At 45.1% G+C, this 27,244-nt stretch overlaps 1 protein-coding gene across 3 annotated transcripts; it reads left to right on the top strand.

The window, feature by feature from the left end:
- Positions 1–248: 248 nt before the first annotated feature.
- Positions 249–26,964, top strand: SLC25A19 (solute carrier family 25 member 19). 3 transcript variants are annotated; one of them, XM_069952635.1, is made up of 8 exons: positions 2,627–2,673; positions 12,078–12,163; positions 13,356–13,500; positions 15,792–15,947; positions 16,317–16,487; positions 20,271–20,454; positions 24,490–24,620; positions 26,032–26,964. In XM_069952635.1, the coding sequence occupies exons 3-8, from the start codon at positions 13,369–13,371 to the stop codon at positions 26,230–26,232; spliced, it is 975 nt and encodes a 324-aa protein (XP_069808736.1). In that variant the 5' UTR covers positions 2,627–2,673; positions 12,078–12,163; positions 13,356–13,368; the 3' UTR covers positions 26,233–26,964. The 3 variants fall into 3 exon arrangements, with proteins under 3 accessions (XP_069808738.1, XP_069808736.1, XP_069808737.1); XM_069952637.1 differs by lacking the exons at positions 2,627–2,673; positions 12,078–12,163 and adding an exon at positions 249–481; XM_069952636.1 differs by lacking the exon at positions 12,078–12,163 and having other exon boundaries at positions 2,636–2,673.
- The last annotated feature ends 280 nt before the right edge of the window (positions 26,965–27,244 follow it).

The raw sequence follows: 27,244 nt of genomic DNA on the forward strand, positions 1-27,244 counted from the left end.
ATTCTCAGAGCATGTCAGATCAGTGCAGACAGGGAAAGGTAGCCCCCGCATGATCAGACATATAAAGCAGGAACATGATGGGGATTCCTCACAGTTACATTTTGCTGGGTTATGTATTGTCCCTCCCCCAAAAGGTGGGGGTGATAGAAAGCGGTTGCTCCTTCAAAAAGAAACTGAACTTATTATTAAATATGATGCGTTTGGCGCCCTGGGTCTTAATACTCGTAGTGATGTGAATATTGCATGAATCCCTATATCCGAATATGCTAGCCAGTGTAATTTGTACTTTATTTTAATGGATGTTTGTTTGTTTGTCACTCACATTGTTTGATAAAGTTGCACACATAAAAGGAAGTGACGTACCAGTCACATGAGGGTTCGTCAAAGCGGCACTAAGCCGCGAAACTGCGGTCACCCACCTTGTCTCCCCCGCTCCCCCTGCGCACAGCAATAAAAGCCGGATGGTCTGAATACACTGCTGGTGAGTGCCTCCTTTTATCCTTTATTCATTGTTCATACAGCATGTTTATTTCGGATTGAGCACCACCACATACCGGACCCAGCCTGAGATAGTGCCATCTAGTGGAGAGCCAGACAGTGCCATCACTTTTTTCTTTCTTGTTGGATTGATATCTATTAGTGTTTCTTAAAGCAAGAAAGTTGCCATTTGACATGACTTTAGTTTTGTGTCATATCTGTGATCTGATTTTTTTTTCTACAAAATTTAACAACTGAAGGAACATCCTGAGGCTGGCAATTCCATCATTTTTGCCAGGGCTTGTATATGGGACTGGTGTATGTTTTGCACAGGACTATGTGATATAAGCAGCTCCCAGCATCCACCTCACTATCAGTGGCGGTCTTTGGCACCAAGCACCCCAAGCAATCGCTTGGGGCCCCCAACATCCAGGGGGGCCCCCACGCCACGCTCTTGTGCTCAAGACTGCTGGACAGGGCCACTGCCCCGCTCGCTGCTGCCATCTGAATTGTAACTTTGAGCACTCGTAATAAGCGCTCATAGTTACATGAAGCAGCACTGACAGGGCGGGAGACATTGGCCCCCTTCCTGTCAGTCACTCTTGTGGCCGCAGGAAGGGTTTTCCCTGCAGTCACAAGTGGCAGTTTTGTCCTTGTGGTGCCGGCGCTCCAGTGACATCACTGAAGCATCGGCGCCAGGACAAGGGGAGTGCGGCCTCTTGTGATCGCAGGGAAAACCCTTCCTGCGGCCACAAGAGTGAAGAGAAGAGGAGACGCCCGAACCCAGGTGAGTATAAGTGTTTGTTTTATTGTGTTATATACTATATGGGAGAGGGAGCACACAGGGGTCTGTTTAACTGGGGGAGCGCACATCGGGGGTCTATATAAATGAGGGGAGCACACAGGGGGGCTATATAACAGGGGGAGCACACAGGGGGCTATAGACTACTGGGGCTTCACAGAGGGGTCTATATAATACTGGGGGCAGCAGAATGGGGTCTATATACAACTTGGAGAGCACACAGGAGGTCTATATCCAAGTGGGGGAGCACACAGGGGGGCTATATACTACTGGGGGAGCACACAGGGGTCTATATACTACTGGTGGGGCACACAGGGGGTCTATATACTACTGGGGGAACATACAGGGGGTCTATATACTACTTGTGAGGCAGGTGGTCTACATATAACTGGGGGAGCACACAGGGGTCTGTATACTACTGGGGCAGCCCACAAGGGGTCTATATAATACTGGGGGAGCACACAGGGGGTCTATATACTACTGGGGGAACCACACAGGGGGTTATAAACTACTGGAGGAGCACACAGGGGTCTATATCCAAGTGGGGGAGCACACAGGAGGTCTATATCCAAGTGGGGGAGCACACAGGGGGCCTATATACTTGTGGGGGAGCACACAGGGGGTATATACAACTGGGGGCAGTACACAGGGGGTCTATATACAACTGGGGAAGCACACAGGAGGTCTATATACTTCTGGGGGAGCACACGGGGGGCTATATATAATTGGGGGAACACACAGGGGTCTATATACTACTGGGGAAAGCAAACAAGGGGTATATACTACTGGGGGAAGGACACAAGGAGTATATATTACTGGCGGTAGCGCACAAGGGGTATATAGTACTGGAGGCAACACACAGCGGTCTATTGTTTTGGAACGCGTGTCGAGGGGGGGACCCCAGACATAACTTCGCTTGGGGCCCCAGAAATGCCAAGACCGCCCCTGCTCACTATAGAGGGGGCAGCATATGGGGGGTAGAGGCACTGCGCCCATAGGGCAGATATGATTCTGTTACACAGTCCTGCTGTGAATAGTCATTTTTCCCCCAGAAATAAAGACACGTCAAGGTTTCAGAGGTATGATATAAAAAACTGAATAGCACAGCATAGTGTGCTGAGCCCAGCTCTACCAGTGTATACGGTAATAACCATACACTGCCAGCACTGACTCATCTCCCTTCACACATCGCTCTGCAGCAGAGCTGTCAGCGCCGGTACCAATGACGTCACTACCACGCAGCAAAGGCCGCGTGAAACTGATCACATGATCATGTAAAACATTATCTCATTGGTGGCTGGGAAAGGTCTAACCCAGTTTTCACTTCCTATTGGTTAAGTTGGAGGGCGTGGCTTGGGGGCAGTGGCTCTCTATGAAGTACAGTGACGGAGAAGGTGAGTGTGTGAGTAGCAGCCGGGGTGAGCGGGGATAATCTGCTGCCGAGGGTATACGGCATAATGGAGCCCGCGTGCACGTTACCTGGGGTTATCAATCATTGAGGAGCTCCGGGGCGGCAGTGATGTTTCTGCATGTCACCCACTCCTGTTATAGTACTTAGCGCTATATAATGGATGCTGTATCAGTCAGTCATCCAGAAGACGCATGTGTTCCTAAGGAATCTCTGTGTACACATAACACTGCTGTGGTGCATGTTCACACACTGCTGCCTCTCCCCTAGTATTGTTTGCAGCAGGCATGTGGTCAGGAATGCGGAGGGATCTGATTTATTGTCCATTTACTTCAATAGGGAAGTCAGATGCAAACATTACAGTGTAACATTTTCAAATTGCTATTGTAGTTATACAAGTGACGGCACACCGGAGTTACTGTAGTTACACAAGTAATGGCACACCGGAGTTACTGTAGTTATACAAGTGAAGGCACACTGGAGCTATTGTAGTTATACAAGTGACGGCACACCGGAGTTACTGTAGTTACACAAGTAACGGCACACCGGAGTTACTGTAGTTATACAAGTGAAGGCACACTGGAGCTATTGTAGTTATACAAGTGACGGCACACCGGAGTTATTGTAGTTATACAAGTGACGGCACACCGGAGTTACTGTAGTTACACAAGTAACGGCACACCGGAGTTACTGTAGTTATACAAGTGACGGCACACCGGAGTTACTGTAGTTATACAAGTGACGGCACACCGGAGTTATTGTAGTTATACAAGTGACGGCACACCGGAGCTATTGTAGTTATACAAGTGACGGCACATCAGAGTTACTGTAGTTATACAAGTGACGGCATACCGGAGTTACTGTAGTTATACAAGTGATGGCACACCGGAGCTATTGTAGTTATACAAGTGATGGCACACCGGAGCTATTGTAGTTATACAAGTGACGGCACACCGGAGTTATTGTAGTTATACAAGTGACGGCACACCGGAGTTATTGTAGTTATACAAGTGACGGCACACCGGAGTTACTGTAGTTATACAAGTGACGGCACACCGGAGTTACTGTAGTTATACAAGTGACGGCACACCGGAGCTATTGTAGTTATACAAGTGATGGCACACCGGAGCTATTGTAGGTATACAAGTGACGGCACACCGGAGTTATTGTAGTTATACAAGTGATGGCACACCGGAGCTATTGTAGGTATACAAGTGACGGCACACCGGAGTTATTGTAGTTATACAAGTGATGGCACACCGGAGCTATTGTAGGTATACAAGTGACGGCACACCGGAGTTATTGTAGTTATACAAGTGACCGCACACCGGAGTTACTATAGTTATACAATTGACGGCACACCGGAGCTATTGTAGTTATACAAGTGACGGCACACCGGAGCTATTGGCAGAAATATAAGGTGTATCCTTGATTTTGCAATGTTGTTTGCCCCAGATTCTGCCTAGGTTTTGGGCGCAGGTAATTACATTCACACATCCGTAGTGCAACCCGAGGACTACACTACCAATGTGCATCTGTAGTGCTCTGTGCTTCACTAGCGCTACATTGACATGTCATTAGCATAGCAATCCATTAGCAGGTACTATTTTTCTGCGGCATTGATCATGGCCCCATAGGGACTTGTGAACAGGGCCATTGAATAACATTGGCAATTGCGGACAGAACAACGGACATGTGAATGTGGTCTTAGGGTCCATTTTCACAGAAAGATTATCTGCCAAAGATTTGAAGCTGAAGCAAAAGCCAGGTACAGACTATAAACAGAGATCAGGTCATAAAGGAAAGCCTGAGATTTCTCCTCTTTTCAAGTGCATTCCTGGGTTTGGCTTCAAATCTTTGGCAGATAATCTGCCAGATAATCTTTCTGCATAAATGGACGGGGGAGATTTATGAAAGGGTGTAAATATACACCTGATATAAACTGCCAACAGCAACCAATGAAAGCTCAGCTTTCAGCTCTGGTATAATATAAGCAGAGCTGTGATTGGTTGCTGTGGGCAGTTTACAGCAGGTGTATATTGACACCCTTTCATAAATCTCCCCCTAAGTCTCTTTTTATCGAGCTAACCTGCATTTAGGGAGAAGTCCGGGGCTGGCTGGCAAATTTTAGCCTGGGGGGCCGCCACATAGCAGTGGCCCATGAGTAGCAGGCCAGCGGCCCATCCTTCAAGGACAACTCTGGCCCTTACCTATTATTAAATCTATCTATCTCCTTTATCTATCTCTCTCCTATCTATCTATAATCTTTCTCTCTCCTATCTATCTATCTATCTATCTATCTATCTATCTATCTATCTATCACACGAAAATCCAAAGCACTCCAGCATAAGGTGAAAAAAGGTAGTGGTTTATTAAAAAAATGTGCAGAAACACAGGATGCAACGTTTTTAGTTCTCTCACAGAATGCTTGATAATGGTTCTGTGAGAGAACTGAAACGTTGCATCCTGTGTTTCTGCACATTTTTGTAATAAACCACTACCTTTTTTCACCTTATGCTGGAGTGCTTTGGATTTTCGTGTGATACTTGGGGATCCCCCCAGCCAAGGGATTTGCATCCTACTGCACCCGCTACACCTGTGAGGAAGTGCGGCTCCTTTCTCCTCTGTATCTATCTATCTATCTATCTATCTATCTATCTATCTATCTATCTATCTATCTATCTATCTGTCTGTCTGTCTAATATCTATCAGGCAGTATGAGGATTGTGCTGTAGCTGATGGGCCCAGCATGGGGCACATATTTCAGCTACAGGTTACAGCAAATTTTAGGATTTATAAAGAAAAACCAAAAACACATATATAAAATTAAAATAAAATATTTTTCTATGCCTAATACTGTACATGTCTAAATAGCCATCAGTTACCAAATAACACTGGTATACAAGAAGCAAATATTATTATTCTTATTATACAAGTTACCACCATAATATTACCGACCAATCTAGTGTATAGAGATTGTTACTACCAATAATACCAGTATAACAGATAATCCCTCAGCACCATGACCACCACCATCATTACACTTATATAGAGACTTTTACTACCAATAATACCAGTATAACAGATAATCCCTCAGCACCATGACCACAATTATATAGAGACTGTTACTACCAATAATACCAGTATAACAGATAATTCCTTAGCACCATGACCACAATTATATAGAGATTGTTACTACCAATAATACCAGTATAACAGATAATCCCTCAGCACCATGACCACCACCATCATTACACTTATATAGAGACTGTTACTACCAATAATACCAGTATAACAGATAATCCCTCAGCACCATGACCACCACCATCATTACAATTAGAGATGAGTGAATCTACAGTACAAATGAAGTGAATTGCCTCATTCCTATATCTGCATTCAGCTTATCAGACTGTGGGCGATTCTACTCTGTGTCACTCCTCCCCGAGTGCTGGGAAAAGATGGATCCAGTCCTGGGAAACTGGATCCCAGCACCCGGGGAGAAGCGGCAGCAAGCAGAGCGGACTGCAAAGCCTGCAGCCTGATAAGCTGAATGCAGATAGAAAGCGCTTCGCTCCATTCCTACTGTAGATTAGCTCATCTCTTCTCACAACATAGCAACTGATACCACTATACCGGAGGGTCAAACTCGCTACCCTCCAGCTGCTGCAAAACTACATCATGATGGTTAACAGCTGGAGGGCTACAGCTGACACCTGTGTTCTGTATGGTGACTGATAGAATCCACCATATAAACAAATATTACTAATCATACCCGGATATACTAGTGCAACTAGTGCAGTTACATCCAAGGCGTCTTCTCTGTGTGAGTTGCAGGTGATGTGTTGTTAAGCAAAGTTGTTTCGTTTTCCATCTCCATCTGGCCCGGCCATCACAAAGACTACTCCAGTCCATGAATAGTCTATGCAGAATTAACCAGAGAAACATGTTAGACTCTTGGCTCCAGCACCACCCTTACCTCTATACACTCCCCATCTCTATTGCTCCACACTATAACAATGCCCACTTTATGCCCCCCATAGTATTTAGATCCAGGCTGGCAGGCTCACTCTATGTCCTCATCATAGGCGGATTATAATGAGGGCAATCTGTGCTACCTCCCAGGGCCCTGGGCTCCGGGGGACCCAGGGAGATTGCCCCCATTATAACACAGCCACGCACACCACTGCTCATAGCTGGAAAATATCCTCAGCCGGAATGCACCACACTAATTGATGCCGTCTAGTCTCCCTTTTGATTGCTAGCCCCCGATCTCCACAGCTACCCCCAAACAGAGTAGTGTCCGTGTTGGACGTCCGGGTCATGTGGTGCACCCTTGTCACCGAGGGTCAGGAGCGGTGGTGTCAAAGTGTGCCTACCAAGGAGGACATGCCAGGGAGGATAAAAGGGGCAACCGGGAGAGATGTTGCAGCTGCTGGTGATGACAGACTACCTGTCTGTCTCTTCTGCTTCTTATGGTGAGACTGTCAGGTGCCAGGGGCAATATGGGTCATATATGTCTGTATATATGTGTCTATATCACTGTACAATACTACAACCCACAATTTCTAAACTGCCCGGGTCCTGTGGTACCCTTAATGCGCCCCTGGTCCTCATATAATAGAAAGACACCCCCAATCTGTACCCTCATATAGCGGATAAGCCCCCCATTGTGCCTCCATATATAGAGGATAGACCCTCTTTGTGCCTAACCAACCAGATATAGTAATTAAACCCCTCTCTGTGTGTCCATATAATAGTTAAACCCTCTTTGCCCCCATTACACAGAGAAATGCATAGCCAATGGTGGATGCAGGTGGACAGGTTTAGTCTATGTTCACACAACGTATTATCAATTAATCAAGGCTGTTGTTGCAATTTGCAACAATGGCCATGATTAATTGATAATTTACATTGTGCTGCAGACAACGGAATCCTGGCCGGAGTGTATACACATATACACTCCGTCCGGGATTGCAAGCGGCTGCAATGAAAACTGACACGTCAGTTTTGTTTTGCTGCTATTCATTGAATAGCGGCCGCACAAGACTGACAGTTCACACAATGGAGAGTGCGGCCCCGGCCGCACTCTCCATTGTGTGCAATGTTGAATTGGGATGGGGGTGCACATGGCTGGGTCACAGAACGGTCGGTGTCTTACCCTGTGTGTGAACCTGGCCTTAAAGTGCACAATCAGCCGACAAGTGAGCTGATTGCTGGTCATGTAACATGGGGCGATATCTGATTAGGCAGAGAATCGCTCTATGTTATAAACATTTATGGTGTCATTATGTCATATGTTCCCCAATCTGTGTGCCCCCAGTTGTAGCAAAACTCTCACAGCTGGAACTACAACTCCCACCCTGACCTCACAGCTGGAACTACAACTCCTATCCCGACCTCATAACTGCAGCTACAACTCCCATCCTGACCTCATATCTGGAACTACAACTCATGTCCTGAGAGCTGGAACTCCAACGCCCATCCTTACCTTATGGCTGGAACTAGGGGTAGGCAATATGGGCAAAACATTAAATCTCGATTTATTTTTTTTCCTCAATTCTAGATTTAAATCTCGATTTTTATTTTTTATTTTTGCTAATTATGATGGGTGTAGTAGTAGAGGCATAGTGGATAAGGGGTGTAGTAACAGTAGAAGCATAGAAGGTGAGGGGTGTAGTAGTAGATAAGGGGAGTAGCAGTTTTGGGAGTAGTAGTAGTAGTAGTATCAGGAGTGGGGGTAATAGTAGGAATGGTAGTGGGAGCAGTATTGGGGGTAGTAGTAGAGCAGTATTGGGAGCAGTATTGGTGGTAGTAGTAGAGCAGTATTGGGGGTAGTAGTAGGGCACAATTGGGGGTAGTAGTAGAGCAGTATTAGGAGCAGTACTGGGTGTAGTAGTAGAGCAGTGCTGGGGGTAGTAGTAGAGCAGTGCTGGGGGTAGTAGTAGAGCAGTACTGGGGGTAGTAGTAGAGCAGTATTGGGGGTAGTAGTAGAGCAGTATTGGGGGTAATAGTAGAGCAGTATTGGGGGTAATAGTAGAGCAGTATTGGGGGTAGTAGTAGAGCAGTACTGGGGGTAGTAGTAGAGCAGTATTGGGAGCAGTATTGGGGGTAGTAGTAGAGCAGTATTGGGGGTAGTAGTAGAGCAGTACTGGGGGTAGTAGTAGCGCAGTATTGGGGGTAGTAGTAGAGCAGTATTAGGATCAGTATTGGTGGTAGTAGTAGAGCAGTACTGGGGGTAGTACTAGAGCAGTACTGGGGGTAGTACTAGAGCAGTACTGGGGGTAGTACTAGAGCAGTACTGGGGGTAGTACTAGAGCAGTACTGGGGGTAGTAGTAGAGCAGTATTGGGGGTAGTAGTAGAGCAGTATTGGGGGTAGTAGTAGGGCACTATTTGGGGTAGTAGTAGAGCAGTATTAGGAGCAGTATTGGGGGTAGTAGTAGAGCAGTATTGGGGGTAGTAGTAGAGCAGTACTGGAGGTAGTAGTAGAGCAGTATTGGGGGTAGTAGTAGAGCAGTATTGGGGGTAGTAGTAGAGCAGTATTGGGGGTAGTAGTAGAGCAGTATTGGGGGTAGTAGTAGGGCACTATTTGGGGTAGTAGTAGAGCAGTATTAGGAGCAGTATTGGTTGTAGTAGTAGAGCAGTACTGGGGGTAGTAGTAGAGCAGTATTGGGGGTAGTAGTAGAGCAGTACTGGAGGTAGTAGTAGAGCAGTACTGGAGGTAGTAGTAGAGCAGTATTGGGGGTAATAGTAGAGCAGTACTGGGGGTAGTAGTAGAGCAGTATTGGGGGTAGTAGTAGAGCATTATTGGGAGCAGTATTGGGGGTAGTAGTAGAGCAGTATTGGGGGTAGTAGTAGAGCAGTATTGGGGGTAGTAGTAGTAGGGCACTATTTGGGGTAGTAGTAGAGCAGTATTAGGAGCAGTATTGGTGGTAGTAGTAGAGCAGTACTGGGGGTAGTAGTAGAGCAGTACTAGGGGTAGTAGTAGAGCAGTATTGGGGGTAGTAGAGCAGTATTGGGGGTAGTAGTAGAGCAGTACCTGGGGTAGTAGTAGAGCAGTATTGGGGGTAGTAGTAGAGCAGTATTAGGAGCAGTATTGGGGGTAGTAGTAGAGCAGTACTGGGGGTAGTAGTAGAGCAGTATTGGGGGTAGTAGTATAACAGTATTGGTGGTAGTAGTAGAGCAGTATTAGGAGCAGTATTGGGGGTAGTAGTAGAGCAGTATTGGGGGTAGTAGTAGAGCAGTATGAAAAGCAGTATTGGGGGTAGTAGTAGAGCAGTATTGGGGGTAGTAGTAGAGCAGTATTGGGGGTAGTAGTAGAGCAGTATTGGGGGTAGTAGTAGGGCAGTATTGGGGGTAGTAGTAGAGCAGTATTGGGGGTAGTAGTAGAGCAGTATTGGGGGTAGTAGTAGAGCAGTATTGGGGGTAGTAGTAGAGCAGTATTGGGGGTAGTAGTAGAGCAGTATTGGGGGGTAGTAGTAGAGCAGTATTGGGGGTAGTAGTAGAGCAGTACTGGGGGTAGTAGTAGAGCAGTATTGGGGGTAGTAGTAGAGCAGTATTGGGGGTAGTAGTAGAGCAGTATTGGGGGTAGTAGTAGAGCAGTATTGGGGGTAGTAGTAGAGCAGTACTGGAGGTAGTAGTAGAGCAGTATTGGGGGTAGTAGTAGAGCAGTATTGGGGGTAGTAGTAGAGCAGTATTGGGGGTAGTAGTAGAGCAGTATTGGGGGTAGTAGTAGAGCAGTATTGGGGGTAGTAGTAGAGCAGTATTGGGGGTAGTAGTAGAGCAGTATTGGGGGTAGTAGTAGAGCAGTATTGGGGGTAGTAGTAGAACAGTATTAGGAGCAGTATTGGGGGTAGTAGTAGAGCAGTACTGGGGGTAGTAGTAGAGCAGTATTGGGGATAGTAGTAGAGCAGTATTGGGGGTAGTAGTAGAGCAGTACTGGAGGTAGTAGTAGAGCAGTATTGGTGGTAGTAGTAGAGCAGTATTAGGAGCAGTATTGGGGGTAGTAGTGGAGCAGTATTGGTGGTAGTAGTAGAGCAGTATTAGGAGCAGTATTGGGGGTAGTAGTAGAGCAGTATTGGGGGTAGTAGTAGAGCAGTACTGGAGGTAGTAGTAGAGCAGTATTGGTGGTAGTAGTAGAGCAGTATTAGGAGCAGTATTGGGGGTAGTAGTGGAGCAGTATTGGTGGTAGTAGTAGAGCAGTATTAGGAGCAGTATTGGGGGTAGTAGTAGAGCAGTATTGGGGGTAGTAGTAGAGCAGTATTGGGGGTAAAGGATCCCCTATACTCACCTAGAGATCTGGCAGGCTTGCGCACAGCTCCTCTTCTCCCCGCTGCAGACGCGTGACGTCACTAGCGCGCGGGTGGCCGGAAACAGCGTGGCGGTGATTGACAAGGCAGACAGCCAATGGGCTGTCTGCTATTAGTGCGCCTGGGATTCCCGTCTGACGGCATCCCCCTCCTTCTCCTCCGGCCTGACGCTGGCTGGGTAGTGCGGCTGCAGGCGCTGGAAGGAGGCTGGGGGCGGGGACAGAGCCAAACATCCTCCTCCGGCCTGTTGCTAGGTGAACGGCCGGCCGCTGCGGCCCTGGGTCCTTTAACCTGCGGCCGGGGGGGGGGCGAGAGCGGGGGAGCAGAGGCGGACTTCATTCTCCTCCGCACACAGGGTAGGCGGCCGCTGCAGCCCCTAACCTGTATCCGGAACACACGGCCCATTGATATTGAGTAAGACCGGCCCGGGGGGCACATGCTGCTATGATTTTAGGAGGAAGATGGGGGTGGGGGGAACATATTAACCACCACTTCTTACCTGTTCCTGTGCCTGTCCAGTGGCTGTTTGCCACTCTGGGTCCCCCTACGGCCTCTGGGATAATCATCTCAGCCAATAATACGACCCGGCTGATTGACAGCTTGCCACTCCAGTCAGTGATTGGCTGAGCGGCCAGTCCATCACACGGGACAGCATTCTCACTTAAGATTGATTGGTGCTAAATCCGTATGGTTTTTGCAACAAAGAAGTGATGTCATTTTTTTTCCCTCCAAATCCACATTGAAAAATTTTACACCATAGATTCCCATTGAAATTCAATGTGTGCAGAAGTCCTAAGAAAGAGCTGCCTATTAGGCTGGGGTTACACTGCTATTCCCAGTTGCATCACCCCTTCACTCATACAAGAGAATAGGGTCAAGGGGTCACACAACAGGCAGTGTGACAGAGTGATTTCTGGTCACATGACCGGGAATAGCCATTTAGCCTAGCCTTAAAAAAAAAACCTGTGCATGGATTATCTGTCAAAATAAAAGTTCTTTATCTGAGCTTGGCTTAAACTCAGGCAAAACTTTTACTCATCCAATCCTATGTCACATCCATTCTGATTGTGTTTTGACACACAGGACGTGGCCAAGGCGAGTTGCTGGAGGGAGGGTTGCACAGCCAGGGCCAGTGACCATTGTGACTGACTAAGCGACCATTGGGGCAGGTGAGTAAAAGTTCTAATTTCATTTGTAACCATTGGCTGCATAAAGTGTTTTCAATCCACTCCAGATTTTTGTTGAAAAATACTGTCTGAAATACTGAGCAAACATACTGTGTGGGACAGGGGCGTAGCTAGGGGTTCAGCCTAGGGGGGGCGAGCAAGTCTGAGTGGGCCCCCAACCGATTAAGTTACCCATAGGGACCCTCAGATGACTACACTGCTTTCCAAATAATAAAGGGAATATTCTACTACATTACTAGAATAGGAATTGAGGGCAGTGTAAAAGGCTTTCTACAATTCACATATATGGCCATGTAAAATTTAAAGGGGTTATGCAAGATTAGAGAACCATAGCTGCTTTGTTCCAGAAAGAGCACCACCCCTGTCCTCAGTTTGTGTGTTGTATTGCAGCTCACTTCCACTGATGAGAACGGGCCAAATTGTAATACCACACATGTCAATCCTTTGGGGCGGACAGCGGGATCTGCTGGAGCATATAATAGAGCCTCTCACACACTGGTTATACACAGTCCAGGCTCTCAGTCTCTCACACACTGGTTATACACAGTCCAGGCTCTCAGTCTCTCACACACTGGTTATACACAGTCCAGGCTCTCAGTCTCTCACACACTGGTTATACACAGTCCAGGCTCTCAGTCTCTCACACACTGGTTATACACAGTCCAGGCTCTCAGTCTCTCACACACTGGTTATCATACAAGATGCTGGGAAGCTATGTTACCTCAAAGTGGCAGTGCTATCAGATCCCACCTGCTGCTGTGCAGCCTCTGTCTCCTCCTCAGGCTTTGTTTATTCTGGCAGCAAGAGGGTTAAAATCCGACCCGCGGGTAGCACTGGGGGCGGGGCTTATTGTCTCGGGGGCGGAGCCTATCAGGAACAACCCGGTACATTAATTTACCGGCAAAACTGACTGATGCCAACACCCCCTGCGTTGTGGATAAGGCCCCCTCTGTGCAGGTGTGCATGGCAGCTGCGGCCCTAAGCAGCTACTGAGGGACTAACCCTGGAGGCAAATTCGCCTCTGTCAGTGGGCCCCCAGCCTTGGTGGGCCTGGGAGCGGCAGCCCCCCCTGCCCCCCTCTAATTTTGCTTCTGGTGTGGGAACATAAAACTATGAGGCTTCCATCAGACCTGACATTCCACTAAAACATTTTCTGTGTATGATTTTCTTCTAGGTGTCCTTGAAGGATGGTGGGATTTGACCCTGACTCCGAGGAACGCCACCTTTCTACAGTGGAAGTGGCTACTGCAGGATCCCTTTCTGGATTGGTCACTAGAGCGGCTATAAGCCCCCTGGATGTCATTAAAATTCGCTTCCAGGTATTTCTTTATAATTTTTGGCACTTGTCTTCATAGTCATTCCTTAAAAGAAAGTTCTAAAATTATTGGCACTCACTGTAGAAGAGAAACACTTGAAAGCCAAAACAAATTGGGGGAGATTTATTAAACTGGTGTAAAGTAGAATTGACTTAGTTGCCCCTAGCAACCAATCAAAGAATCTGTGAGGAATAAAAAGTGGAATCTGATTGGTTGCTAGGGGCAACTAAGACAATTATACTTTACACCATTTTGATAAATCTCCCCCATTGTCCAGATTAAGCTGTATAGAGCTATTTTATTCCACTAAGCACCAGTAGATCTTATTGGGTGTCTTCACAATTCTTTATGCATCCTAATATACAAGTATCCCCTAAAATTCATAAAACACACATGATAGGGAACACATATGAGATTGCGGGGGGTCCACCCTCTGTGCCCACCCAGGGATCTCTCTATTGAGCCATAGGTCGCATGTAACTAATAATTGGCTGAGAAGGGACAGCGCCATGGCCAGTGAGTGGTTGAGTGGCCTGTCACTTTAAAGACAGGTTAGGAAGTTTCAGCAGCAGCTGAGGTGAGCGGAGAACAGCCAGGAGGGCACTGGGAAGCCTGGAGAGGTAAGGAAATTTATTATTTTCTATATACTTTTCTCAGCCACTGACCACACACCTCCTATTACACGAGAGAGATGGGTGGTTGGCGGCTTATGATTTTTAAACTAGCTGAAGGACAACCATTGGCCAATGATCGGCTCCTCCTCTGTTCGTTGTCTTAATTACATGGGGGAGATCTGTCCAGTACTTCTAGATTGGGCAAATAGTCTCCCTGTGTAATAGGACCCTTAGAAGCAGCTGTTTGACATTGCATGCTGTTCTGTAGTCTATTATCTACTAGTGTAACGCCCCCTCGGACATATGATGCATGTGGGTTATTAGTGCCCAGGTGTATAACTTTACATTTATCCACATTGAGCCTCATTTGCCAAGTGGACGCCCTAACACTCAGTGTGTCCACGAGAGAGATGGGTGGTTGGCGGCTTATGATTTTTAAACTAGCTGAAGGACAACCATTGGCCAATGATCGGCTCCTCCTCTGTTCGTTGTCTTAATTACATGGGGGAGATCTGTCCAGTACTTCTAGATTGGGCAAATAGTCTCCCTGTGTAATAGGACCCTTAGAAGCAGCTGTTTGACATTGCATGCTGTTCTGTAGTCTATTATCTACTAGTGTAACGCCCCCTCGGACATATGATGCATGTGGGTTATTAGTGCCCAGGTGTATAACTTTACATTTATCCACATTGAGCCTCATTTGCCAAGTGGACACCCTAACACTCAGTGTGTCCACCTGCAACTACCGCACATCTTCCATAGACTGTACTGTACTACAAAGCTTGGTGTCATCTGCAAAGATAGAAACATTGTTAATTGTTAACTGTTAATTACATCCAAACTAAAGATAAGTATTTGTTAAATATATGTCAGAGCACTAGCATTATGCACACTTAGATTGAAAAAGACCCAGTAGATGGATTGAAATGTCACTGTTCACATTAATGCAATAAATAAATTCATTGATCATTGAAGGATATATTTCTGGATTTTCATCCTCTGGAATTCTTCAAGGAAAGTTGTTGTATCCTTATATCGGCTTTACTGATACTGCCCTGGACCTGCATGGTATAACACAGACACACATTCATTATACCACTACCATTATAAAACACTACACCTTGCACTATGGATATAGAAACTACAATTGCAAAAATAAAGGGAATATGTCAACTGTTATTCACTTTCCAAACTGCTGACACTATTCCGTAGCTATTAGGTGAAGGAGACACATGGTACCTTACATATATCTGTCTGTGATTCCAGGATGTAGAAAAATGTCAGAGGTTTTCCCAAGCTCCTGAATAGCTGCAAGCTGGAAAACCTCCTCTCACCCCCTTCCTGCTTGATTGACACTTGGATGCTGAGTTTCAAGCAGGGTCAGGTATAGGAGGTGGGAGTAAGGAGGTGTTACAGCCTGCTGCACTTGAGGAGCTCTGGAATACCACTTTGACTCTTTGTTCTATAGAATAAAAACATTTTCTACATTCTGGAAGCTAGGACAGATATATGAAAGGTACCATGTGTCTCCTTGACCAAACATCTATCTAACAGTGTCAGCATTTTGAAATGTGAATTGCAGCTGACAGATTCCCTTTAAGTCCTGTAAAAATTAAGACCTAGTATTGCTGCATCAGTAAAAGATAGAAAGGTTATTGGACTCTTCTGTATTTCACCCAGCTTCAAATTGAAGATCTGAATGGAAATGGCAAGCTTGGCAAGTACAGAGGAATTCTCCAAGCTGTAAGATTGATTTTGAAAGAAGAAGGGTTAGCTGGATTCTGGAAGGGACACATTCCAGCTCAGCTCTTGTCTGTGTGTTACGGAGCTGTACAGGTTAGTGCTGTGAGATATTATGTGCCTGGCAGATACTGTATTTCCCCATGTGATAGAGCCAGTGATCAGCTGATGAGTAAGCAAACACTTTCTCGTCAGTTAATTGCTGTAAAAAAAATTATCTGCCATTGGCCACAAATCTCTGTGTGATAAGAGATGCGTGTCTGACAGTTGATTTAAGGAAAGCGCTGCACAAACATTGCTTGCTATGTTTGTGCATGGAGTCGTGTAATAGGCTTATTAAGCGAGCGCCGATCTAGCAGATCGACACTTGCTTGCACGGCGGGTTGGGCCACCAAATACGGCCTTATGAGTATTAATAGATTTTTGGATTAAATCCATTAATCCTTTTGTCTTTTCTCTCTGCAGTTTGTCAGCTTTGAAGCATTAACTAAAACCATTCATACTTCCACATCTCTTGATGCTCGTGCTCCATCAGTACACTTTCTGTGTGGGGGACTGGCTGCCTGCTCAGCAACCCTGGCAGTGCAGCCTCTGGACACCCTCAGAACGCGTTTTGCTGCCCAGGGAGAGCCCAAGGTACCAATAAGTTAATTGGTAAAATGTAAAAGCTTAGCAATAGATCTTTATAGTCTTGATTGATTGATTTATTTATTATTCTTTATACTTCTTGTTCAGTTTATGCTGTGTCAAAAGATGTACTAGTGCTATTTGGAAACTCTCAGGAAAATGATAGCTTTATTATTACCCTAATATAGTTTGAAAGGGCTTTGCACATGGCTGGGGATCATGTAAAATTAATAACCGTATTATAGTCAACATCCCGGTGCCCTCCTGCTGTTCTACCTATACTTTATATCTTCCACAGGTCACCGCTTCTTCCTGATTGCGTGACATGCCTGTCAGGAACTGTTCCGACCACTGAGTTGGGCTCGGGCAGTTCATGTGGGGTTGGTATCACAGTAACCAGGAAAAATGGTGACCAGTGGAGAAATTGGAGTGATAAGTGTGGGGGGATCAGGGTAGGTGAGTAGAACCTATTATTTTTTCATTACCCTCCAGCCATGGAGAAATTTTATTTCCCCAACCCCTCGAACTCTTAACTATAGTTTACATTGTACTGAGTAGACCTTGACCATAACTGGCTTATTCTTACAGTACCCACACTAATTTAGCTTTTGGATAGATACATACCAGAACAGTCTTGATTGCTTCACCCAGTTTTATGTTGTGTAATTTTTCAATTTTAAAGGGTACCTTTCATTTTGTGCTGGTGGCAGGATACACTTTAAAAATCCTGCCAGTATGTTGGCTATTCAGGCGCTCGTCAGAGACTAAATTATTCTGAAAGCGCCGTTGACTGCTTTGAGTAAGCAGCGCTTCCAGAAAAACTCTGGCACATGCCTAAACAGACAGCGTACCAGCAGGATTTTCACAGCACATCCTGCTGCAAGCATGAAATGATAGGTACCCTTTAAGGCTATGTTCACACTGCGTAAAACTACGGCCGTAGTTCTCACCGCAGAACTACAGCCGTAGTTTTGCGGTGTGTAACATAGCCTTATGTGCAATGGGATCCCGGCCGGAGCGTACACACATCGTATACGCTCCGGCCGGGATCCCATGCGGCGCCAGAAAAACTGACAGGTCAGTTTTCTGCGGCCGCTTGCTTTACTGTGGGCTATGGGAAGCTCTGATGCGAGCGCGCGCTTATGCGCCCGCATCGGAGCTCCGCGGCCGGACGATGATCCGGGCACAGACCGGCCGTTCCGTGACCCGGCCGGGGTCACGGAACGGCCGGTCTGATGCGCCGTGTGAACATAGCTTAAGGGTAAATTCACACGGGCGTCTCGCATAAGAAATCTGTAGCTAATCCGCAATACACATATTAATAATAATAAGAATAATATGTGTATTGCGGATTAGCTGCGGATTTCTTGTGCAAGACGCCCGTGTGAATTTACCCTAAGTATAGAATAGGAGTGCAGGAGTCCCAACAAGCCCTTGCATTACTTCCTTGTGACAAAGTAATCTGTTGTAGACCTATAGGGTATCCAGTAACCCGTGTTCTTAATACCCTCCCCAATAACTTAGTGAAAATTTGATTGAAGCAATCCATTAAACACTCTTTTATTACTGCACCGCCATGTATTCTAATGTTTTATCACATTCTAGTCTTATACTGTGTGTATTGCACTCACTTTTTTTATAGTTCCTCCTCGTCTTCTTTGCTTCAGATTAGCCAATGTTTTGACTTTCAAATTCCATCCAGATTTCTCTCCATCTGTGCTATTCTGTCAATTGCATGGCATCACATGGGCAGCTAGAGCCAGTTACTGTGTGACTGGAGCTGTATACTCATTATACATAACTGTAATGGGAATTCTGTTGTGTGGAACAGTCCCATGCAGTGTCATCACACAGGAGGGTCTAGTAGCTAATATGGTCACTCTATTAAAAGCTCAGAAACTCATGCAACTTCCAGGAGGTTACCATAAGATCACATGACCAAATGGAAGGAAAAGATTCCAGGAATAACAAATTACGGTATTACAATTTTTCTGCTCCTTTTCCCCTCTTTTATATTTAACATTGTAACCTTATGATCAGTGATGAGCAAATTTACAGTAAAAACTAAGCAAATCGCTTTGTTAGCTCGCCAGTCATCTTATCAGCCTGCTGCATTTGAAGTTCGTGCTGCTCCCCTCTGGGTGCTGGAAAAAGCTGGACCCGGTCCTGGGAAACTGGGAGAAATTTCCCAGGTCTGATAAGCCAGCTGTTGAGCTAACGAAGCAATTCGGTTCGTTTTTACAAACTCTGAATTAGTGATGTCACGATACCAGAATTTTGAGTTCGATACCGATACTAACTTTTTTATTTCGATACTCAATACCAGTTCGATACTTAGTAAAGTATAAAAAAAACAAAAACAAAATACAGTGGTAGAAATATAATATCCCTGCACTATTACAGTGATACCAATTTTTGGACTATTTTTATTTTATTGTGTTAAAAATAAAGTTAGTGATATCTGTCTAAGACAGCTCTGCTGCATCAGCTATCACTAAGACAGCTCTGCTGCATCAGCTATCACTAAGACAGCTCTGCTGCATCAGCTATCACTAAGACAGCTCTGCTGCATCAGCTATCACTAAGACAGCTCTGCTGCATCAGCTATCACTAAGACAGCTCTGCTGCATCAGCTATCACTAAGACAGCTCTGCTGCATCAGCTATCACTAAGACAGCTCTGCTGCATCAGCTATCACTAAGACAGCTCTGCTGCATCAGCTATCACTAAGACAGCTCTGCTGCATCAGCTATCACTAAGACAGCTCTGCTGCATCAGCTATCACTAAGACAGCTCTGCTGCATCAGCTATCACTAAGACAGCTCTGCTGCATCAGCTATCACTAAGACAGCTCTGCTACATCAGCTATCACTAAGACAGCTCTGCTACATCAGCTATCACTAAGACAGCTCTGCTGCATCAGCTATCACTAAGACAGCTCTGCTGCATCAGCTATCACTAAGACAGCTCTGCTGCATCAGCTATCACTAAGACAGCTCTGCTACATCAGCTATCACTAAGACAGCTCTGCTACATCAGCTATCACTAAGACAGCTCTGCTGCATCAGCTATCACTAAGACAGCTCTGCTGCATCAGCTATCACTAAGACAGCTCTGCTGCATCAGATAACACTAAGACAGCTCTGCTGCATCAGATACCTTGACTGCCCACACAGCTGCTATCTGCACCAATCACCAAAATTGCTGAGGAAGAGGAGGTTACACAGGATCGCACACAGACTATAGCCAGAGCAAGGCCGACCCCCCCCCCCCCCCCTTGTCACCCCCCACATCACTGATGTCTGCTCCTCACAGCCCCGTCCCCTCCCCCACCTGCCAGCCGGCTGTATCCTCACATGTGCTGCACATCCACCCGCCTCCTCTCCGGGACCTCCCGCTCTCAGTCTTCTCTCCCCAGCCGCCCAGACCTCTGTGCAGCTCCGGCTCCGCTGCATAAATCATTTCCCTGATAACAGAGTCTGGCCGAGCCGGACTCTATTATCAGAGAGACACCGGCAGCGGCACACAGTAGCCACCCCTGCTGCATACGGAGTGGTTAGATGCAACTGTCAGTGTGACAGCCGCATCTACACAAGTAGAGCATGTAGAAAACTGCATCAGAGCAGCGAGACTTCTGTGAAATCACATAAGGAGCGTTAGGGGGGAACATAGGTAAGAACCTTGCACTGTTTTGAAGCTTTTTATTATTTTTTTTCTTTTAAAAAGGCTGTCCAGAGTTCCCCTTTTAATACAGTTTATATACTTGATACTAAAACACAATTCTTTACACAGGTATATAAGACCTTGCGCTGTGCCGTTGTCACTATGTACAGAACAGAAGGCATATTCACTTTCTATCGTGGCCTGTTTCCCACATTGCTGGCAGTATTCCCATATGCTGGTCTTCAGTTTTCCTCCTACAACTTGTTGCAGAGAATCTGGAGTTGGCTATTTCACAGTAACCAGGATAAAAGAGGTGGATAACTGATTTTTATTTATTATATATTATCTTTATATTATTATTTGTAATATCTAAGTTGTCAGATAAATTATGTAAAGGGCTTTTTTATAATGACAACTTATCACCTATCTACAATGAATGTAGCCGCCAATTCACAAAAATGAGGGTCCTGGGTTGTCCCTATTTTGAATGAGGCAACAGTGGAGCATGCACACTGATTCTACATTCAAAATTTATGGCACCGCCCCAAAAAAACAGAGGTAGCTGTTGGGGAATGTTAATGTGGAACTTCGCTGATGCCAGAAAGTGCCAGAGATTTGTAGTTTACTTCTATAAAAAAAAAATCTCCAGTCTTCCAGTACTTATCAACTGCTGTATGTCCTGCAGGAAGTGGTATTCTTTCCACTCTGGAGAGCAGGAGAGGTTTTCTATGGCTATTTCCTACTGCTCTGGACAGTTACTGAAAAAGGAGGTGGCAGCAGAGAGCACTATGTCAGACTGGAGAGAATACACTGCTTCCTGAAGGACATACAGCAGCTGCTAAGTAGAGGAAGACATGAGATTTTATATATATATATATATAATATATATATATATATATATATATATATATATATATATATATATATATATATATATATATACTCACCGGCCACTTTATTAGGTACACCTGTCCAACTGCACGTTACCACTTAATTTCTAATCAGCCAATCACATGGCGGCAACTCAGTGCATTTAGGCATGTAGACATGGTCAAGACAATCTCCTGCAGTTCAAACCGAGCATCAGTATGGGGAAGAAAGGTGATTTGAGGGCCTTTGAACGTGGCATGGTTGTTGGTGCCAGAAGGGCTGGTCTGAGTATTTCAGAAACTGCTGATCTACTGGGATTTTCACGCACAACCATCTCTAGGATTTACAGAGAATGGTCCGAAAAAGAAAAAACATCCAGTGAGTGGCAATTCTGTGGGCGGAAATGCCTTGTTGATGCCAGAGGTCAGAGGAGAATGGGCAGACTGGTTCGAGCTGATAGAAAGGCAACAGTGACTCAAATAGCCAACCGTTACAACCAAGGTAGGCAGAAGAGCATCTCTGAACGCACAGTACGGCCAACTTTGAGGCAGATGGGCTACAGCAGCAGAAGACCACACCGGGTGCCACTCCTTTTAGCTAAGAACAAGAAACTGAGGCTACAATTTGCACAAGGTCATCGAAATTGGACAGTAGAAGATTGGAAAAACGTTGCCTGGTCTGATGAGTCTCGATTTCTGCTGCAACATTCGGATGGTAGGGTCAGAATTTGGCATCAACAACATGAAAGCATGGATCCATCCTGCCTTGTATCAACGGTTCAGGCTGGTGGTGGTGGTGTCATGGTGTGGGGAATATTTTCTTGGCACTCTTTGGGCCCCTTGGTACCAATTGAGCATTGTTGCAACGCCACAGCCTACCTGAGTATTGTTGCTGACCATGTCCATCCCTTTATGACCACAATGTACCCAACATCTGATGGCTACTTTCAGCAGGATAATACGCCATGTCATAAAGCTAGAATCATCTCAGACTGGTTTCTCGAACATGACAATGAGTTCACTGTACTCCAATGGCCTCCACAGTCACCAGATCTCAATCCAATAGAGCATCTTTGGGATGTGGTGGAACGGGAGATTCGCATCATGGATGTGCAGCCGACAAATCTGCGGCAACTGTGTGATGCCATCATGTCAATATGGACCAAAATCTCTGAGGAATGCTTCCAGCCCCTTGTTGTATCTATGCCACGAAGAATTGAGGCAGTTCTGAAGGCAAAAGGGGGTCCAACCCGTTACTAGCATGGTGTACCTAATAAAGTGGCCAGTGAGTGTATATATATATGTGTGTGTGTGTGTGTGTGTGTGTGTGTGTGTGTATATATATATATACACATATATACACTACCGTTCAAAAGTTTGGGGTCACATTGAAATGTCCTTATTTTTGAAGGAAAAGCACTGTACTTTTCTAGTCCTAACTTTAAAGAAATACACTCTATACATTGCTTATGTGGTAAATGACTATTCTAGCTGCAATATCTACATAGGTGTATGGAGGCCCATTTCCAGCAACTATCACTCCAGTGTTCTAATGGTACAATGTGTTTGCTCATTGGCTCAGAAGGCTAATTGATGATTAGAAAACCCTTGTGCAATCATGTTCACACATCTGAAAACAGTCTAGCTCGTTACAGAAGCTACAAAACTGACCTTCCTTTGAGCAGATTGAGTTTCTGGAGCATCACATTTGTGGGGTCAATTAAACGCTCAAAATGGCCAGAAAAAGAGAACTTTTATCTGAAACTCGACAGTCTATTCTTGTTCTTAGAAATAAAGGATATTCCATGCAAGAAATTGCTAAGAAATTGAAGATTTTCTACAACAGGCTCTAACCAGAGTAGAAAAAGAAGTGGGAGGCCGCGTTGCACAACTAAGCAAGAAGATAAGCACATTAGAGTCTCGAGTTTGAGAAACAGATGCCTCACAGGTCCCCAACTGGCATCTTCATTAAATAGTACCCGCAAAACACCAGTGTCAACATCTACAGTGAAGAGGCGGCTGCAGGATTTTGGGCTTCAAGGCAGAGTGGCAAAGAAAAAGCCATATCTGAGACTGGCCAATAAAAGAAAAAGATTAAGATGGGCAAAAGAACATAGACATTGGACAGAGGAAGACTGGAAAAAAGTGTTGTGGACGGATGAATCCAAGTTTGAGATGTTTGGATCACAAAGAAGAACATTTGTGAGACGCAGAACAAATGAAAAGATGCTGGAAGAATGCCTGACGCCATCTGTTAAGCATGGTGGAGGTAATGTGATGGTCTGGGGTTGCTTTGGTGCTGGTAAGGTGGGAGATTTGTACAGTGTAAAAGGGATTCTGAATAAGGAAGGCTATCACTCAATTTTGCAACGCCATGCCATACCCAGTGGACAGCGCTTGATTGGAGCCAATTTCATCCTACAACAGGACAATGACCCTAAACACACCTCCAAATTGTGCAAGAACTATTTACAGCAGAAGCAGCAGCTGGTTTTCTATCGGTAATGGAGTGGCCAGCGCAGTCACCAGATCTGAACCCCATTGAGCTGTTGTGGGAGCAGCTTGACCGTATGGTACGCCAGAAGTGCCCATCCAACCAATCCAACTTGTGGGAGCTGCTTCTAGAAGCGTGGGGTGCAATTTCTCCAGCTTACCTCAACAGATTAACAGCTAGAATGCCAAAAGTGTGCAATGCTGTAATTGCTGCAAAAGGAGGATTCCTTGACGAAAGCAAAGTTTGATGTAAAAACAATGTTATTTCAAATACAAATCATCATTTCTAATCTTGTCAATGTCTTGACTATTTTCTATTCATTTCACAATGTATGGTGGTCAAGAAGTGTGACTTTTCATGAAAAACACTAAATTATTTGGGTGACCCCAAACTTTTGAACGGTAGTGTGTGTGTATGTATGCATATATATATATATATATATATATATATATATATAATATATATATAATATTTCATTCCATTCCTATGAATCCATAATTTGGACACTACATTATAGTCCCTGACAAAAGGTTGTGCCTCCTTTAGGAGCCCCATCTGTTAGCCAAAGCAGATACACATAAGAGCAAAGTTGGCTGGGCCAGTCAACTATTTATGTTTATTGAGAACACAGTGCATGTATGTGTATGGGCATGATGGGAAGAATAGGCGTTGGCCAAACGTTGCAGCAAACAAAAAAGATTACTTCAAAGCATCCAGCTCTCCATTCTCATACAGCCTATAGACAGTGACTGGAGCCCTGGATGTGGGTCCATGCTGCCACTCTGTTCTTTACAGGGACAATTGATGTATGTTTATGGTTGTTGTATTATTGCAGAATAAAGACTTAGAGGCATTTTACTTTGCAGGATTTTTTTCCCACACATCTCAAATTTTAGCACAGTACTGGTTATATTTTTATATTTGTTCTTATTTGTCTAGTTTTAACAGAATTGATTTGATTGCTGTTTTTCCCTTCTTGAATTAGATAACCTGAAAAGTCTCCTGTGTGGGAGTGGAGCTGGAGTTCTTAGTAAGACTCTTACATATCCACTTGACCTTTTCAAAAAAAGACTTCAGGTCGGGGGGTTTGAACAGGCAAGGGCAGCCTTTGGAGAGGTAAGTAATAACTAAACTAATGTCCACAGGCTGGGGGGGGGGGGCAATGTTTATGGGTTTAGACTTTACTGAGTAAAGACCTAGTTTATATGTAGAAAAGGACTTGCACACAATTACACTTTAAAAAAAACTAAATAAATTAAAGGGGTTATCCAGCTATGTCCCCTTTCTGTGCTAATCCAGGGTAAGGAGTGATTTAAAACATACACTTACCTCCCTGGCTCCCATGCTGCCACCTGTAGTATGCCCAGATTTTACCAATCTCCCTGATCACCTGGATCCCCCACCAATCTAGAGAATGGAGGTCATTTGTTACCCAAATGAATGAAGTAGCAACACACATTGAAGAGGTGTAGTAGAATTGTCTTCCATTATTGGGATTGGTTGTGGAATTAGCTATCAGACTCTCACCAGTCAGTTATTCCCTATCTTGGGATAACCCCTTTTAACAGAGTTTACATTTCACTTGCAGAGTGCATTCTATATTATTGCATGACAGTTGTAAACTAAGGACTTGGGACCTTTTACATGGAGCGCTAGTCGACCAAATCAGGCCAATTCAGCTGAGTATTGCTCCGTGTAATAGAGATAACGATGAACTGATGAAACAATCATCGGCTGATCTTTTCTATAGGTGCAGACAAAACATTTTTGGGTGTAAGGTACACATTGCTACGTGTAATAGCAATATGTGGCCAAAGGCTGATGATTGTAGTATAAAATAATAATATATTAACTTACTTTACCACATTCCCTGGTGTCCTTATGCCTTTCCTGGTATCTGCAGCTCTGACTTCTGCTTCCTTCTATTCTGGTCTCTGCACTGATAGGTTGCAGCCACTGGCCAAGACAGGACGTTGGCCATTGATTGGTTGAGTGGCCGGCGGCCTGTCAATATAGAGACCGGAACAGAAGGCAGAGCTGCATACGCTGGGGCAGGCCTCCAAAGACCCTAGGGAATGTGGTTAATAATTAAGTTAATAATTAATTTTTTTTACACCAAAGGGAAGGGCTGCACAGACATCACTAACGATGTCCGTGCAGCCCTTGCTGTCCGATAGTTAGTCAGCCTGTGTAATTGCTTAGCAAACGAGCACCGATCTAGCAGTTTATGATTGGGCCGTCTAATAGGACCCTAAGGCTTTGTGCACATCTGCTTCTTATTTTGGTTTGAACAGAACTATAAAAATAAAGGCAGTGCAGGTTCCATTATATGATGGAGCACTTTGGGGTTTTGGTGATTTTACTGGAAAAAAATAACACTGGATCCTGCACTGTTTTTGAAAGGATCTTAGGAGGAGGCTTGTAAGTGGAATTTTTGCATTCTTTGTTATTGCATGCTGACATTATTATTTTATGTAGTCCTCTCCTTTCTGTTCTCCTGAAGTTGCTGTTTGCTCTGTTCTTACAGGTCAGGACATACCAGGGGCTTGTGGACTGTGCTTGTCGTATACAAAGAGAAGAAGGGTTTAAGGGCCTTTTTAAAGGACTTTCTCCAAGTTTGGTGAAAGCTGCTGTTTCAACTGGACTCACCTTCTTCTGCTATGAGATTTTCTGCCATATGTTTTGGAGTATGAAAAAATCTAAACATAGACAAAAAAGGCACATTTAATAGATGTGAGAATGGCCGCGATGACCACTGCACTCTAATCTCTCTTCCCACCAAACTGTTACTCTGTTATACCTCTGGTGCTGTATAGGTTCAAATAGTTTTTTTTATATACTTTTTTATTTAACGCTTACGCCTCTTAGTAAAGCCGGCCGGCCCTGCACCTGGTGCGGGATTGTGGAACAACTCTACACCTCCTCGGAAGTAGGTGTAGATTTGTATCATGATTTACGCTTGCGAACGGGTGTAAATCATGATGAATCTGGCGCAGGAGGAGGGCACCCCTCGGCCTGCCCATTAGGAATCTGTGCCTTTTCCCTTGCATATGGCCGCATTGTTGATAAACAAGGAACTAACACTAAGGCTCTGTTATCCTTGCGAGGTATTCATTAGATGTATTCCCCCATTGCATACACTATTTCTGCGGTGGCCAACTGTAGAAGACAGCAGAGTCTGTTTTTTTCCTGTATAATGAAAAATCAAGAAATATATGGCAGCACATTCCACCCTGATGATGGCCAAATGAGCACTATTTTGCCACCCTTGTGTGAATGGGGGCCTGCGGGTACATTCAGTATACATGCATTTAGCTATCTAGAAGGCACAATAGCACCAGACAGGTGTTCGAGTGTGGTCATGAACTTTAAAGGAGTTGTCCGGGGAGCAGAAGACTCGGGTACAATACCAGGTGCAGGCACTTCTATGGGGATTAATTTACTTTTAAAGGAGAAGTCCGCCCCCCCCCCCCCCCCCCCCAAAAAAAAAAAAAAAAAAGTTATACAAATCACCAATACACACTTAATACGAGAAATGCTTATAAAATGCTTTTTTTCCCTGCACTTACTACTGCATCAAGGCTTTACTTCCTGGATAAAATTGTGATGTCACGACCCAACTCCCAGGGATGTGTGGGCTGTGGCTGCTGGAGAGGATGATGGCAGAGGGATGCTTAGTGTTCCTCCAGTGCCCTGTGTCCCTCAGTGTCCCTCTGCCATCATCCTCTCCAGCAGCCACA

This window comes from Dendropsophus ebraccatus, chromosome 14 (assembly GCF_027789765.1).
Source record: "Dendropsophus ebraccatus isolate aDenEbr1 chromosome 14, aDenEbr1.pat, whole genome shotgun sequence".
NCBI classification, from domain to species: domain Eukaryota; kingdom Metazoa; phylum Chordata; class Amphibia; order Anura; family Hylidae; genus Dendropsophus; species Dendropsophus ebraccatus.

Excerpts from the sequence above, each read along its gene's own strand:
- SLC25A19 (XM_069952637.1), top strand. The coding sequence starts at position 13,369 with ATGGTGGGATTTGACCCTGACTCCGAGGAACGCCACCTTTCTACAGTG. Across the intron at positions 15,948-16,316 it reads TGTGTTACGGAGCTGTACAG|TTTGTCAGCTTTGAAGCATT; the intron begins GTTAGTGCTGTG and ends TTCTCTCTGCAG. Across the intron at positions 24,621-26,031 it reads CAAGGGCAGCCTTTGGAGAG|GTCAGGACATACCAGGGGCT; the intron begins GTAAGTAATAAC and ends CTGTTCTTACAG.